A 13,011-nucleotide genomic window follows, 5' to 3' on the forward strand; every position below is an offset into this window, starting at 1 on the left:
GGGTTGGCAAAGTGGGTGAAGGGGGTCAAAAGGTACAAATTTCCAGTTATAAAATAAATCAGTCATGGGGTGTAATGTAGAGCATGGTATAGTTAATAACACTATATTGTATAACTGAAATTTCCTAAGAGTCAATCTAAAAAATCCTCATCACACACACACACAAATTGTGTAACTATGTATAGTGATAGAAACTAACTAGATTTACTGTAGTGATCATTTCACAATATACAAATATTGATCATTATGTTGTACACTTGAAACCAATATAACATGTCAATTATACATGAACAAAAACAAAATGGGCAAAGGACATTTCACGCAAGAGGATAAACAGATGACAAATCAGCTCATGAAAAGATGTTCAGCATCACAAGCTGTTAGGAAAATGCGAATTAAAACCATAATAACATCAGTACACACCTATCAGAATGGCTAAAAAAAGAAAAAAGAAAAAAAATAGTGACAATACCAAATGAGGGTGAAGATGTGGAGAAACTGGATCACCATACATTGCTGGTGGGAATATAAAACTGTACACCAGTTTGACAGTTTCTTTAAAAACTAAACACACAACTACCCTATGACTCAGCCAATGCACTTCTAGGCATTCATCCCAGAAAAATGAAAACTTATGTTCACATGACAACCTACAGATGAATGCTTACAGCAGCTTCACTCATAGTAGCCCAAAACTAGAAAAAACCCAGATATCCTTCAATTGGTAAATACTCAAACAAACTGTGGTACAACTATACATGGAATAGTACCAAGCAATAAAAAGGAACCAACCAGTGATGCACCCAAAAACTTAGATAAGTCTCTAGAGAATTATTCTGAAAATCAAATCCAGAAAAGGCTACATATTATTCAATTACATTTCTATAACATTCTTGAAATGACAAATTATAGAAATGGAGAAGAGTCATTAAGGAGAGGCTGGAAGTGGGAGGGAAGTGGGTGTGGCTATGTTAGCGTAACATAAAGGATCTTCATGGTGATGGATTATACCAATGTTAATATCCTGGCTGTGATATTATACTACACGTCTGCAAGATGTTACCATTGGACGGACACTAGGTAAAGGAACAAGAGAACTCCCTGTATTCTTTCCTACGACTGTATGTTAATCTACAATATCTCAAAATAAAAAGTTTAATTAAAAAATCAATTGGATAGGGGCTTCCCTGTTGGTGTAGTGGTTGAGGGTCCGCCTGCCGATGCAGGGGAAGCGGGTTCGTGCCCCGGTCCGGGAAGATCCCACGTGCTGTAGAGCGGCTAGGCCCGTGAACCATGGGCCGCTGAGCCTGTGCGTCCGGAGCCTTGCTCCACAACAGAAGACGCCACAACAGTGAGAAGCCAATGTACCGCAAAAAAAAAAAAAAAAAAAAAATCAATTGCATACAAAATCCACAAAGAGATTTAATTACATTGAAACACTTACCCAAAGCCCCACCCATCTATCGCACTTGTAAATACCACATTTCCCTGGTCTGGAGAGAAGTAAAGGTGAGAATCATCCGTGTCCTCCAAGCCAGTGCTCCAGTCATACACTTGCTCTCCTTGCTCAGAATTTGGATTCACTTGGGATTCAGTCTCTCTCTCTGCTCTTTCTTCTAGCACTTTAGAAGTAAAAAGAGTTCCTGTGAGTGCATTAATCTAGGAGAGATGGTAAAATGGCAGAATGTCATTCAGATGCTTTGCACGCCCACGACAGGGGACACACTGTCTAACCCTTGCTAAGCCTAGAATCATAAGTCACACTCTCAGCTCATATTAAGCACACATGGATGGCGATGACGTTTACAGCAATCGTTAACTTATATGCTATCAACCCATTCTTTCCACACCAGCAAAGCTAAATTGGAAGGCTTTTGAAAGGTCATTTTTGTGCTCATGAGTTGAAAGCAGACACTAATCTGTCTTACCTTCAACTTGGTTTCCAGTACCAGGGCCAGGTGTCACTAGAACTCATGGTTTCTACCCCCACAATCTTCCGTTATAACCTCAGTCAACTCCCTCACCATTTCTCACAGCAGATGTTTGAACTGTTTGCCCCTCTCTTCAGGCCCTCTTCCTGACCTCTAACCCCCAACTATTTTCACTCTCAAGTAGGTAATCTTATTTCCTACCTCCAAGAGAAAATGGAACCTATTATTCAGAAATCCTGCAAGCTCCCAATAATTCAACCTATAGGTCCATCTATATCTACAAATACTGCTGGCCCTTCTCCTTCCGCTGCAGGGCGGGAGTATTTCATCTGTACCCATCCCTGACTAACTCTTCAGGGAACTAGATCCACTGATCCATTCTTTTTCACTGCTCTACCTTTATCATTTTCTTTCTTTAGCAAATAAATATTCTCAAGTTGGTCTCATCAATGGTACTCCACCGTCTTGAAGAAGACATTCCAAACCTCCATGCATGGCATACAAGATTCACCATAATCTAAACCCTACACTCCTTTCTACTCCCGCGTCTTATCACTACTTAACAGGATCTAATTCTTCAACTATAACAAATAATTGCAGTTCTCTGAATGAAACATTGTAGTATGCTTTTTTTCCTTTATAACTTTGTATATCTCAAAGCCTCTTGAAGGGCTTTACCATAAGTCTCTACCTGGCAAACGCTACCTCTCTTCCATCTCAAGGCCTCTTTGGTGAGACTTTTCCTAACTCTCCCTTTCCTCCTGACCCAGTCTGGGTGAAGCAGCCCTCATTTATGCCCTCAAATCACATCCAGGGTTTATCTCATTGTTCTCCAAGTATCTCTTTTAAGTGTCTGTCTCCCCTACCACACTGTGAGATCTTTGAAAATAGAGACTCTGACCTGTCTTTATAGTCATAATCCTTAGCACAGAGTGAACATCCAAGAACTCATTCATTCAACATATAGGTATGTTAATGTTTGCTGAATAAACGAGTGAATGCTTTGGTAAAATTCCATCTAAAGACAGGTAATAAAAAAAGCCAAAGAGTCTCCTAATATTGCTTCACTGTGAAACCAAACTACAGGATTTTAAACAAGAGAACATTGAAACCTATTGTCCAAGCTTTATACTCAAGGATGCTTCCAGGAGATGGAGGGGGCTCCTAAGATGATACTTGTTCTACTGCCTCGCTTGTGGTATGATGACTCTGACACATGTGAATCTAAGTAAGTGAATTTTCTGTAGCAATGCCTCATACTCAAATCAGCAACTTCCTTACAACTCTTCTTTGAGCCACAATTTTTCAAATGCCGAAGTAAAGGATAAAATACCTGTTCTAAAATATTCTTGAGGTGAGAATAGGCCTCCTGTGGGGTGAATTTCAGTTCCACTATCAAGCGATCTATCTTGTTAATCACTAAAACTGGACAGATGTTTTCGAGCCAGGCTTGTCGCAGAACTGCCTGTGTCTGATTGAAAAGGAAAGGAAAATTTAAAACTCATGATTTTAAATAAGTAAAGCACATTAGAAAATTCTGATTAATAAGCAGCTCATTTCCATACTCCCTGATCACAACTCATACAATGCCAGTCAGACACAGGTGTTCACCAGACATTCACAAAGTATATAACACAGAAGCATAGAACTACAGACAAGAAACTGTCCTTGCCTTTATGTAACTGACAATTTATTTAAGAAGGATAAATAAAATTATGTAAAAGACAGTGAAGAGTTTTGTGTAATTATACACACACACACACACACACACACACACACACACACACACACACACACAGTTTACCGAATTTTATTCAGTAAATAATCAGGGAACAAACACTCATGTTGCCAACACACAGGTCGAGCAACAGAACATTCCCCCAGAAATCCCCTATGTACACCTTCCTGATCATAAACAACCTCTCAGCACTAGCCACCATTCTGCTATACTATAGTCAGGTCTGTTCATTTTACTTGTCTTGTCAGGACACCTAAGACACTACAAAGACTAAGACTGTGCTTCTCCAGTTGGGGGACCTGTGCCCTTTACAGGCAATCAGATGGGAAGTTACAGAATAATTACAGCATATCTTCTTGGAATTATCAAATTTTCTCCATTTCTACAAGAAAACCTCATTTCATTGTGCTTTTGCTTTATTGTGCTTCACAGATGTTGCATTTTTTACAAACTGAAGGTTTGTGTCAACCCTGCGTCAAGCAAGTTTATTAGCACCATTTTTCCAACAGCATTTGCTCACTTCATGTCACTATGTCAAATTTTGGGAATTCTCACAACATTTTACATTTTTCATTATTCATCTATTTGTTGTGGTGATCTGTGATCAGTGAACTTTGATGTTACCATTACAGCTCAGTGAAGGCTCAGAAATCGTTAGCAGTTTTTAGCAATAGAGTATTTTTTAAATTAAGGTACATACATTTGTTTTTTATACATAATGCTATTGCATACTTAAGAGAATTCAGTATACTGTATACATAACTTTAATATGCCCTGGGAAACCAAAAAAAAATTCATGTGACTCGCTTTACTGCGATATTCATTTTACTGCAGTGGCTCAGAACCAAACCTGCAATATCTCAGAGGTATGCCTGCAATTTAAACCTTTTCTTATTCTTTATAAAAAACATTAAAATGAATAAGGGCATTTAAGAAGTAGGACACAAAGGTGACAACATTTTTAAAGATAACACATAAGGTTTCAAAGAAAAATTATTTTAAAAACTGAATTTAGAAAGCCACTCTGAGTTTCACGTTGACCGGAGTTACATGTTCACTCTGGCCTTGGGGTGAACTTTTTGAACTTTGGTGGGAAAGAGAATAAAGTCTCGGTTAAGGACCTGGAAGAGTAAGGGGCGGGGGTGGCGTGGAGGAAGGCAGAGAGACAGCATGTGTAGGGGGGAGGGGGGCAGACTGACAAACCAACAGAAGAGACTCAGTATCTTGCTATCAATTACCTCTCACAGTTCAGACACTTTTCCACTGGACTGAAACCTCCAGATCCTCCTAAACACCTCTCCCATTTTTGCTGAGTCCCTCTCCAAGAGGACATGACAGACACGTCAAGGCACCTTAAAGTCATTCTCTCTACTATCCCTTCAAAACTTGGGGGATTTAACTCCATCACAGGCCAGAACACTACCGAATGTGAAATGTAAAACCAGCTTTCTCATGGTCAGTGAAATGTCTCAAGTGGCACAGAGTCATCGGCAGTCAGTTCCTCCTCTCTCCCCACACCTTCTTTAACCAGTTAAATATTTCCATGTTACAATCCACTACCTGCGGACAGACCCCTTCCACAGCATCCACTACAATGATGCACCCGTCACAAATGCGAACAGCCGTCGATACTTCTGAGGAGAAATCCACATGTCCTGGAGAGTCGATCAGATTAATCAGGTACTCCTCCTCACCTGAAATGAAATTGGAAGACACATATTTTCAGTTGTGCAGGCATACAGTACTCTTCCTCAGGCAACCCAGAGTAAGAGAGCTTCTAAGAAAGGACTCAATAAAGCTAAAGAAGACAAAAGCTCAATCAACAGCTACCAGTCCAATTTAGGAATTCCCAACGATGGAACTATCGATTCCAAACAGCATCGGTATAAAAGGTTAAAGGATTTTATTATTCTAATAATCTAGTAACCACTTATCAAGAGCTACTGTGAGCCAGGCACTGTGCTAAACACTTGTGCTAATCACACATTATTGAGCCCTTAAAATATCCATACAACATAAACATTCCTCTACTCACTGTGCAGGTTAGGAAATTGGGACTACAAGAAACTAATGGAAAAGACACAAAGCAGGTGGCCAACTACTTCCCTACAACTTCTCAAAGAGCAGTGCGTGAATATGCGCAGCAAGACTTACAGTCAATTCTAAGTCACAAATTTAAAGAGCAGCTACTATGTGCCAAGCAGTGTGCTACGTCCTCTCACATTTGATACACTGTATTCTTTAATCCTCACAACAAAGTTGTAAGCTCAGAGCATGACTCATGCCTATGTATCCTGTTTTAGCACTGAAAGTCTCACATCCCATCAAATGCCATCGTCAGTCCCACGTCCCACTAAGCCCTAAGTCAGTCCCAGGCAAACCACCCTACGTTACAGAGACATCATATTATCAATAAAACATAAATAAGTAAACCAGCCAGAAAACCGGTAGTTCATTAGAATTCTACACTCATTCCCCATTCACTGCTAAATTTGATACAATTCTCTTTTAATGGCATTACTTAAATGATCAAACACCTGAATATACCTATACTTTACTTTTGCTCCTCCTCTTAACTCAGTGTTTTTCAACTTTTGTGTGCTCCAGAACTACTACAGGGCTGAATGGTATAACTTATGGGGCCATTTAAAGGAATTTCCCCAGTGTGAGGTTAACAACTTGATGATGTGATTAGTGCCCTGTGTGACACTGATAATGATAAAACAACAACACTGCAGTAACCAAAGCCAGAGCTCACATTTGTGAAGTGCCTATCTGAGCACTATCTGGCACTCTTCTAAACATTTTATACACATTATCTAATGTTTACTTACAACAACCCTTGCAGTAGTTACTACCATTAGGCCAAATTTACAGAGCAGGAAACTAGGGCACAGAAAAGTAAAACATCTTTCTGAGGAACATACAGCTAGAATCCAACTCTAAGGTAAATTGCCTAAGATCAAAAAATGGTAGAGTGAAAGTGCAAACCCATCTACCTCCAAAGTCATACCTTTAACCCCGATCCTCAAGATGGCATATATTTAATCTCACAAGCCAAGAATCCACTGGTAGTGAATTTCTGAACACTAGGTTAAGGATTCCAAAATGCAATGGGCTCCGTGGGCAAGACTGCCATCAATCAGCAAGACTGCCTTCTTCAATACCACTCCTTCCCCTGCTTCCTCTTTTCATGCAAATTGCTTTGTAAGGAATTCTGGCTCTGATGCACCCACCAGGGAAGACTCCAACCAGAGAGGACTGTGGACATCTCTAAACAAAGTCAAAGGACCAGTGCCCTGGAACAATGGCCCCGTGTCCCTCCTTAATCGAGTCTTTTACTGCCAGGTCTCACAGCACCAGTCTCACAGCTACCCTTTAGGATAAGCACCAGGGTCCCAACCAAATAAACCAGAGAAAAATGAGCAGTGCTAGCAAGGTTCAGGGCTCTATCCGCTCCCATCACATAAAACAAAAGTTATGAGATTCTTGAAATCATTCAGCATTTTTGCAGCCCAACCCTTCATTTCATAAACATGCTAAAGCCCCCAAAAGGGAAGAGATTTACCCAAGGTCACAAAAGCAGTTGCAAGACAGAAACACACCCGGGTCTATCTACCACCTTAGTCACTTCCCATGAAGGTCACAGATGCCTCTACACTTTGCAGCTGAGGAAACAACACTTGTGTGTTCATTTGGCTAAGAACCAGAATAAGAAACCCTGGAATGAAAAAAGATTGATGTTCACTTCCTGGAACCCATATAAGGGTTCTAAACCTCTGCAACCTACTCGGAACTTCTCTATGTTCACATCACCCTGGAGAGAAAGTCAGAGATCAAGGACCAACTATCTTTCACTCAATTTCACATGGTTAGTATGTGCCATTACCATAAAGCATGGGGCCTATTGTCAGAACAACTGAAACAGTAACAGCGGCACACCTTTGACTAAGACTTAGAGCGACAGAGAGAGAGATACACGCGTGCGCGCGCGCACACACACACACACACACACACACACACACAACACTTAAGATGAGAGAGTTTAGCATGCTTAAGAGCTGACAGTTAGGCACCAGGACAAAGGAGATAAGTACAGAGCACAAGTCTTTCACCGTGACAGGAGGCAAGCAAAGATACTAATAATGTTACATTTTGAGGGGCAGTGGCAAACAGTTGAGAGAATTCTCCCCTTTTCTGTGAAACAGAATGTAAAAATTTCTGCTGAGACTGTGGGAGAGGGACTGAGAGGTGGACTGGAAGAGACTAGAAGGTTTAAGAGAGCTGTTGGAGAGAATGAGCAAGGCGCAACAGACAACATACTGGAAGTCTGCCAGCAGCCCGAGGACCAGCCGAGAACCCAGCCCAAGTATAAGGAGAAAAAAGTGTAGAGAGTTACCTCTATCAAGGGTTAGAGTTCTACTGGGAGGACAGAAGGTGAAGAAAGCAAACTGAGGACCTTGGCAAGACTGTCAGCAAAAAGACAAATCTGGGTTGTATGAGGCAGGAAGTAAATGAAGGACAGTGATGTGGCTCAAGAGACTGAAGGCCTTTCTGAAATCAGAGAATGGGTACCTCGCTACACAGGCGAGAGAGCTGGCAAGAGTAAAGATTGTGGAGAAGGGAGTATTTGAATTTGAAATGATGAACAGTTCTGGATGATGATGAACAGTTCTGGATGATGCTAAAGTCCAGAAAGCAGCCATGCCAGAGGGAGGGTGAAGTGGAGATCTACACGTCACCATTGATGAAGCCATGCCGTTGGAGAGGTCATTTTCAGAAACAGTAAAAGCTACCCTGGTGGATTTGGGTAAAAAGGAAAATGATGAGCCAGGTGCCAAAGTCATTAATGAACAGGGACCGGGGACTGTAACCGGGAGCTGACAGTGGTAAGAAAGGGTCGAGAATAATTGGATGGACAGTAAGAGTCTCAAAGGAGATGGAGTTTTAAAGCAAGGGTGGAAGAATTAAGCTTTGAACCAGAACTAGGGAACAAGGGGAACGGCAATCCCATGTCCTAACCCAGAGACAGATGGAGCATGAAAGAATGAGTAGCACTCACTTGAAAGAAGGACAAGAAAAGCACTGTCCTCAGAAAACAGCCAGCAGGAGGAGGGGGGAACAGCAACAAAAGATGTTGCAGATGCAGGGGTTATTTCTTTACCTTGGGATGCTTTCAGAGAAAGTTTTGAGAAGGAAGGGAACAGTGAGAGGTTGAGGGCAGGGCAGGTATTAGAATCACAGAGAAACATGGGGAAGAGATTGCTGAGAGGCCAGATCACAGGACTTCCATCTTGGGCGGTGACCAAAGACAACAGGGATGCGGGTAATGCTGGCCACAAGAAGATGTCTGTAAGTAGTCGCAGCAATCCCTGGTGGACAGGAGACATTTACGCTTCAGGGGGAATCAGCCGTGGCCAGGACTGACTGATTTCCAAAGACTCCTGGTGCAAACGAGGAGTCTGCAAATGTAATTACTTGGCTCCCAGGACTACTACCACATGCTAACTACTCTGTCTTCAGGGGCGTTTCTTAACCCCCTCCAAAATGTGAACTCCATTTTGCACACATGTAAAATGAGGATAACATCCATCTCACAGGATTGCTGTGAGGATTAAACAAACTCACGCATATGAGGCATCTGGCTCAGAATCCAACTATCGTGCACCCATTTTCTTAGATCTCACATCAACTGAATGCTTCACAAAGTGAAGCATTCATTATGTTAAGAGGAAATAATCTGATCTTTAGTCAAACAAGGGACAATGGAACCCTTCCCTCTCAGCCCTGGTCCCAGAGGAAGAGGACAGAAATCAGAACCTCAGATAACGTTCACATATCTGGAAGGTAAGGGAAGCGACTGATACATGTTGGCCTTGTGTGAATCTAGATGGCATGAATGAGCTTCCCCACGTCCTAGTCTTAAGAGATTAAGACCAGAGAGCCACCGAGTTGAAACCAACATGGGTGTAAACTCTCCACTTGCCCACAACCATAAACCCCTATGGAGGTGTTTACAAAGAGGTGAACCTGCACGTGGATCTCTTTGCAGAAAGCCCTGCCATATCCTTGGTCTCCACATTTGGAGTACATCCAAGCTACAGTGTGGCTGCCACCTGGGTAAATACTGAGTATCCCACTGAACCAGGTTGTTAGCTAGCTAGCACATATGCCTGAAGTACAAACTGAAAGCCTGTAAGTTAAAGCCCACTGCAATTTGTTCTACATAGTGCTTTACCAATTTTTAATAAGTTGCCAGTATTTTAAAAATTGGAGGATTTTACCAAAAATCCTGATGCCAACTTTTCTTGAAAAAACAAAACAAAACAAAACAGAAAAATACAAGGCATCAGTCAGCTGCAGCTGACTAGCACTAGCCCCCAGCCAGGTAGTGGGGGGTGTTTCATGGGTGGGCAGAGTCTGCTCTCTAGCTCATAACAGTCCCACCCAGACTGCCTCATTCATGCAGAGCTGTTGACACTAGCACTGCGTAAAGAACTAATAATATAGTACTTAATAATCAAATTAGACTGGTGTTGGAATGAGTAGTTAACTCTTTGGGGGGAAATTTAAGTTAGACATCTACCTCACAGCTTGCATGTATACATATACACGTGTACAATTATGGTAGGATTAAATGTAAAAACTGAAAGCAGAAAAGAACTGGTGGTAAACTGGAAGTAATTTTTATTTCAGTCTTGTGTTTTAATGTATATTCTACAACATACTGAATTTTCTATAATACATATAAACTTGTAAATTCATTTAAAATTTTTAAAAAGACGAGTTAGAATGAAAACTTCATTTCAGAAGTTCTGCAAGAGCAATATTTGCTCATGGGTATAAAGAACAGCTACAGGTAGAAATGACAACAATAGGCATTCTGACAACAATAGTCCAGGAACTTTTAAGTATTTAATACATCTGAATACATTTCTCTCATCTACAGTTGCATCCTAGGCTAAAGGATTCAAAGGTATTACATCCTCTTAGGATTTTTTATAGAACGTATATTGGGATTGGGATTATTTCCTAACTCTTGAAATGACCAGATAAATGTATAGTATCCTTGTGGGAGGGGCACAAAGAGAGGTGGCTGAGAAATAGGAAAATAACAAGATTTAACAATATGGTCCCAACATTTGTACCAAATTTTAGTCACAAATGGAAAGATGAGAGAGGCTCCATTTTCTCAAGGAAGAACTGGGGCCCTGGAAAATGCTCAGATAAGAATATCACCTTGCGCTTCCCTGGTGGCGCAGTGGTTGAGAGTCCGCCTGCCGATGCAGGGGACACAGGTTTGTGCCCCGGTCTGGGAAGATCCCACATGCCGCGGAGAGGCTGGGCCCGTGAGCCATGGCCGCTGACCCTGCGCAACTGGAGCCTGTGCTCCGCAACGGGAGAGGCCACAACAGTGAGAGACCCACGTAACGCAAAAAACAAAAAACAAACAAACAAACAAAAAAAACTGGCATCCTGATCTGGGGATAAAAACTATAGTGATCATGGCAATGCGTACACAGTCAAGTAAATAAGACTCTAGATCTAATAGGCAGGCCATAGGACAGGAGGACCTGGCATGGAAATGGGACAATAAGGCTGAACCAGCAAGGTCCTAAGACTCCAGACCTTCCCTCTGAAGAAATCTATACAATCACCTGGGTGGATGGGGGCAAGTGTGAGCTGCCAGTTCTTCTGCCCTCAAGCCAGCCAGAGGTCCCCATCTGTACTCAAATCTGGACAGCCTGACTCTGATCTGACAACAGATGATCTGGAAAGGCCAGATGAAATTTGTGGAATGTAAAGCAAAAAACCTGAGGCCTGAAACAAATTCAGGAAGAGAAAGAAGGACACAAAAGATACAAAACCACTGTTCTTTAAAACACACATCAATTTACCTTTTGCGTAATGTAGTGAAATGGCACTGGATTTCATAGTGATCCCCCGGACCTGTTCATCCTCTCTGCTGTCCATGTACCTTAACTGTAAAAATGCAACATATGCATCCATATTTCCCAATGAATTAAAATGTAATATTAAAATGGACTGATTTGGATTTTTGTTTTAAATACTTAAACTTTTAGGCTTATTGCCGTGAAGCTGTTTGTTATGGCCTATTATTACCTTCTTAATCTCTGCAGCATTTTTCTTTCCTAGTACCACTTATTTCTTCCACCTTCCCTTTCTCCTGATCAATTTCTAACTTTTTATCAGTTGTAATGCAAGACAATCATAAACTGTCTACATTGCTAGTAATTTTTTTTAAATTAATAGACTTTATCATTTTAGAGCAATTTTAAGTTTATAGAAAAATTGACTGGAAAGTAAAGAGGTTCCCAAGCATGCCCTCCCCTCCTGCACACACAGTTCCCCCTATTACTTACATCTTATATTAGTGCGTAGTGTGGTACATGTTACAATTAATGAACCCATATCGATACATTATTATTAATTAAAGTCCATAGTTTACATTAGGATTCACTCTTTAAATGTATTATGACGTGTCCACCATCACTGTATCATATTTGTTAGCCGTATTAACCTTTTTGAAGAACAAACTGTGGCTTCATTGATCTTTTCTACTTCATTAATTTATGGTTTATTATTTCCTTTCGTCTACTCACTTTAGAGTTATTGTACTTTTTCTCACTTCTCAAGTGGGAAAAATAAAAGCACTTTATTATTTCATTCAACCCAGTTTCTTTCACCTTCTGTAGACAGTGTCTTGGGCCAGTTCCCCACCCAATGTGCCTCAAATGCCCCAGGCTTCCTTCGGTCTCTTAGGTCTACTAATTTTTTAATTCAATTTTGCTTCTCTATCCCCTCTTCTCTATATTACCAGTCACCTGATAAATCCTGCTGACTATATCCTAAATTCACTGAAGGGAGGAACATCTCTGTCTTTCTACTGCAAATAAATTACTCCAATTTCTTTCAGTTCACAGCTAGAAAGAAAGGTCTCTATCATTTCATTTCCTCAAACATGATCTTCATCATGACCCTCAGGCTTCAGAAGCCCTCCTTTGGTACTTAGGTTAGCCTTCAAGGTCTTTGTAGTCTGATACATTTTTTCTACAGGCACCTTTTTCTCTCTCAGTATAGGCACACGATCCACTCAAATCAAGCACAACCCACAAATTAGCCTTTATGCATTTTATCCACAGTATTTCCCAATGTGAAGCATCTCTTCCACCTGTGAAATTTTCCACAATCATGCCAGGTTATCACCTGATTGGTTGCAAAAACTCATTCTTGCACTTATAAAATATTAATATAAAGTAATATAAAGCAATATAGAAATAACTTTTTCTCAACAATCTATTTTATCTTGCTAAATGGATT

At 40.9% G+C, this 13,011-nt stretch overlaps 1 protein-coding gene across 2 annotated transcripts in view; it reads right to left on the minus strand.

Annotated features, from left to right (window-relative positions):
* EFL1 (elongation factor like GTPase 1) overlaps positions 1-13,011 on the minus strand; it is a gene marked incomplete at its 5' end in the record, with an annotated part of 127,099 nt that overhangs the window by 111,185 nt on the left and 2,903 nt on the right. Inside the window, 4 exons of one of the 2 annotated variants that reach the window (XM_079701276.1) lie at positions 1,445-1,659; positions 3,265-3,402; positions 5,230-5,363; positions 11,568-11,652. In XM_079701276.1, coding sequence (XP_079557402.1) covers positions 1,445-1,659; positions 3,265-3,402; positions 5,230-5,363; positions 11,568-11,652 — 572 coding nt within the window. The remainder of the gene's footprint in view (positions 1-1,444; positions 1,660-3,264; positions 3,403-5,229; positions 5,364-11,567; positions 11,653-13,011) is intronic. The other variant, XM_079701277.1, reaches the window with a different exon arrangement.

Source organism: Hyperoodon ampullatus (assembly GCF_949752795.1).
Source record: "Hyperoodon ampullatus genome assembly, chromosome: 3".
Lineage (NCBI taxonomy): Eukaryota > Metazoa > Chordata > Mammalia > Artiodactyla > Ziphiidae > Hyperoodon > Hyperoodon ampullatus.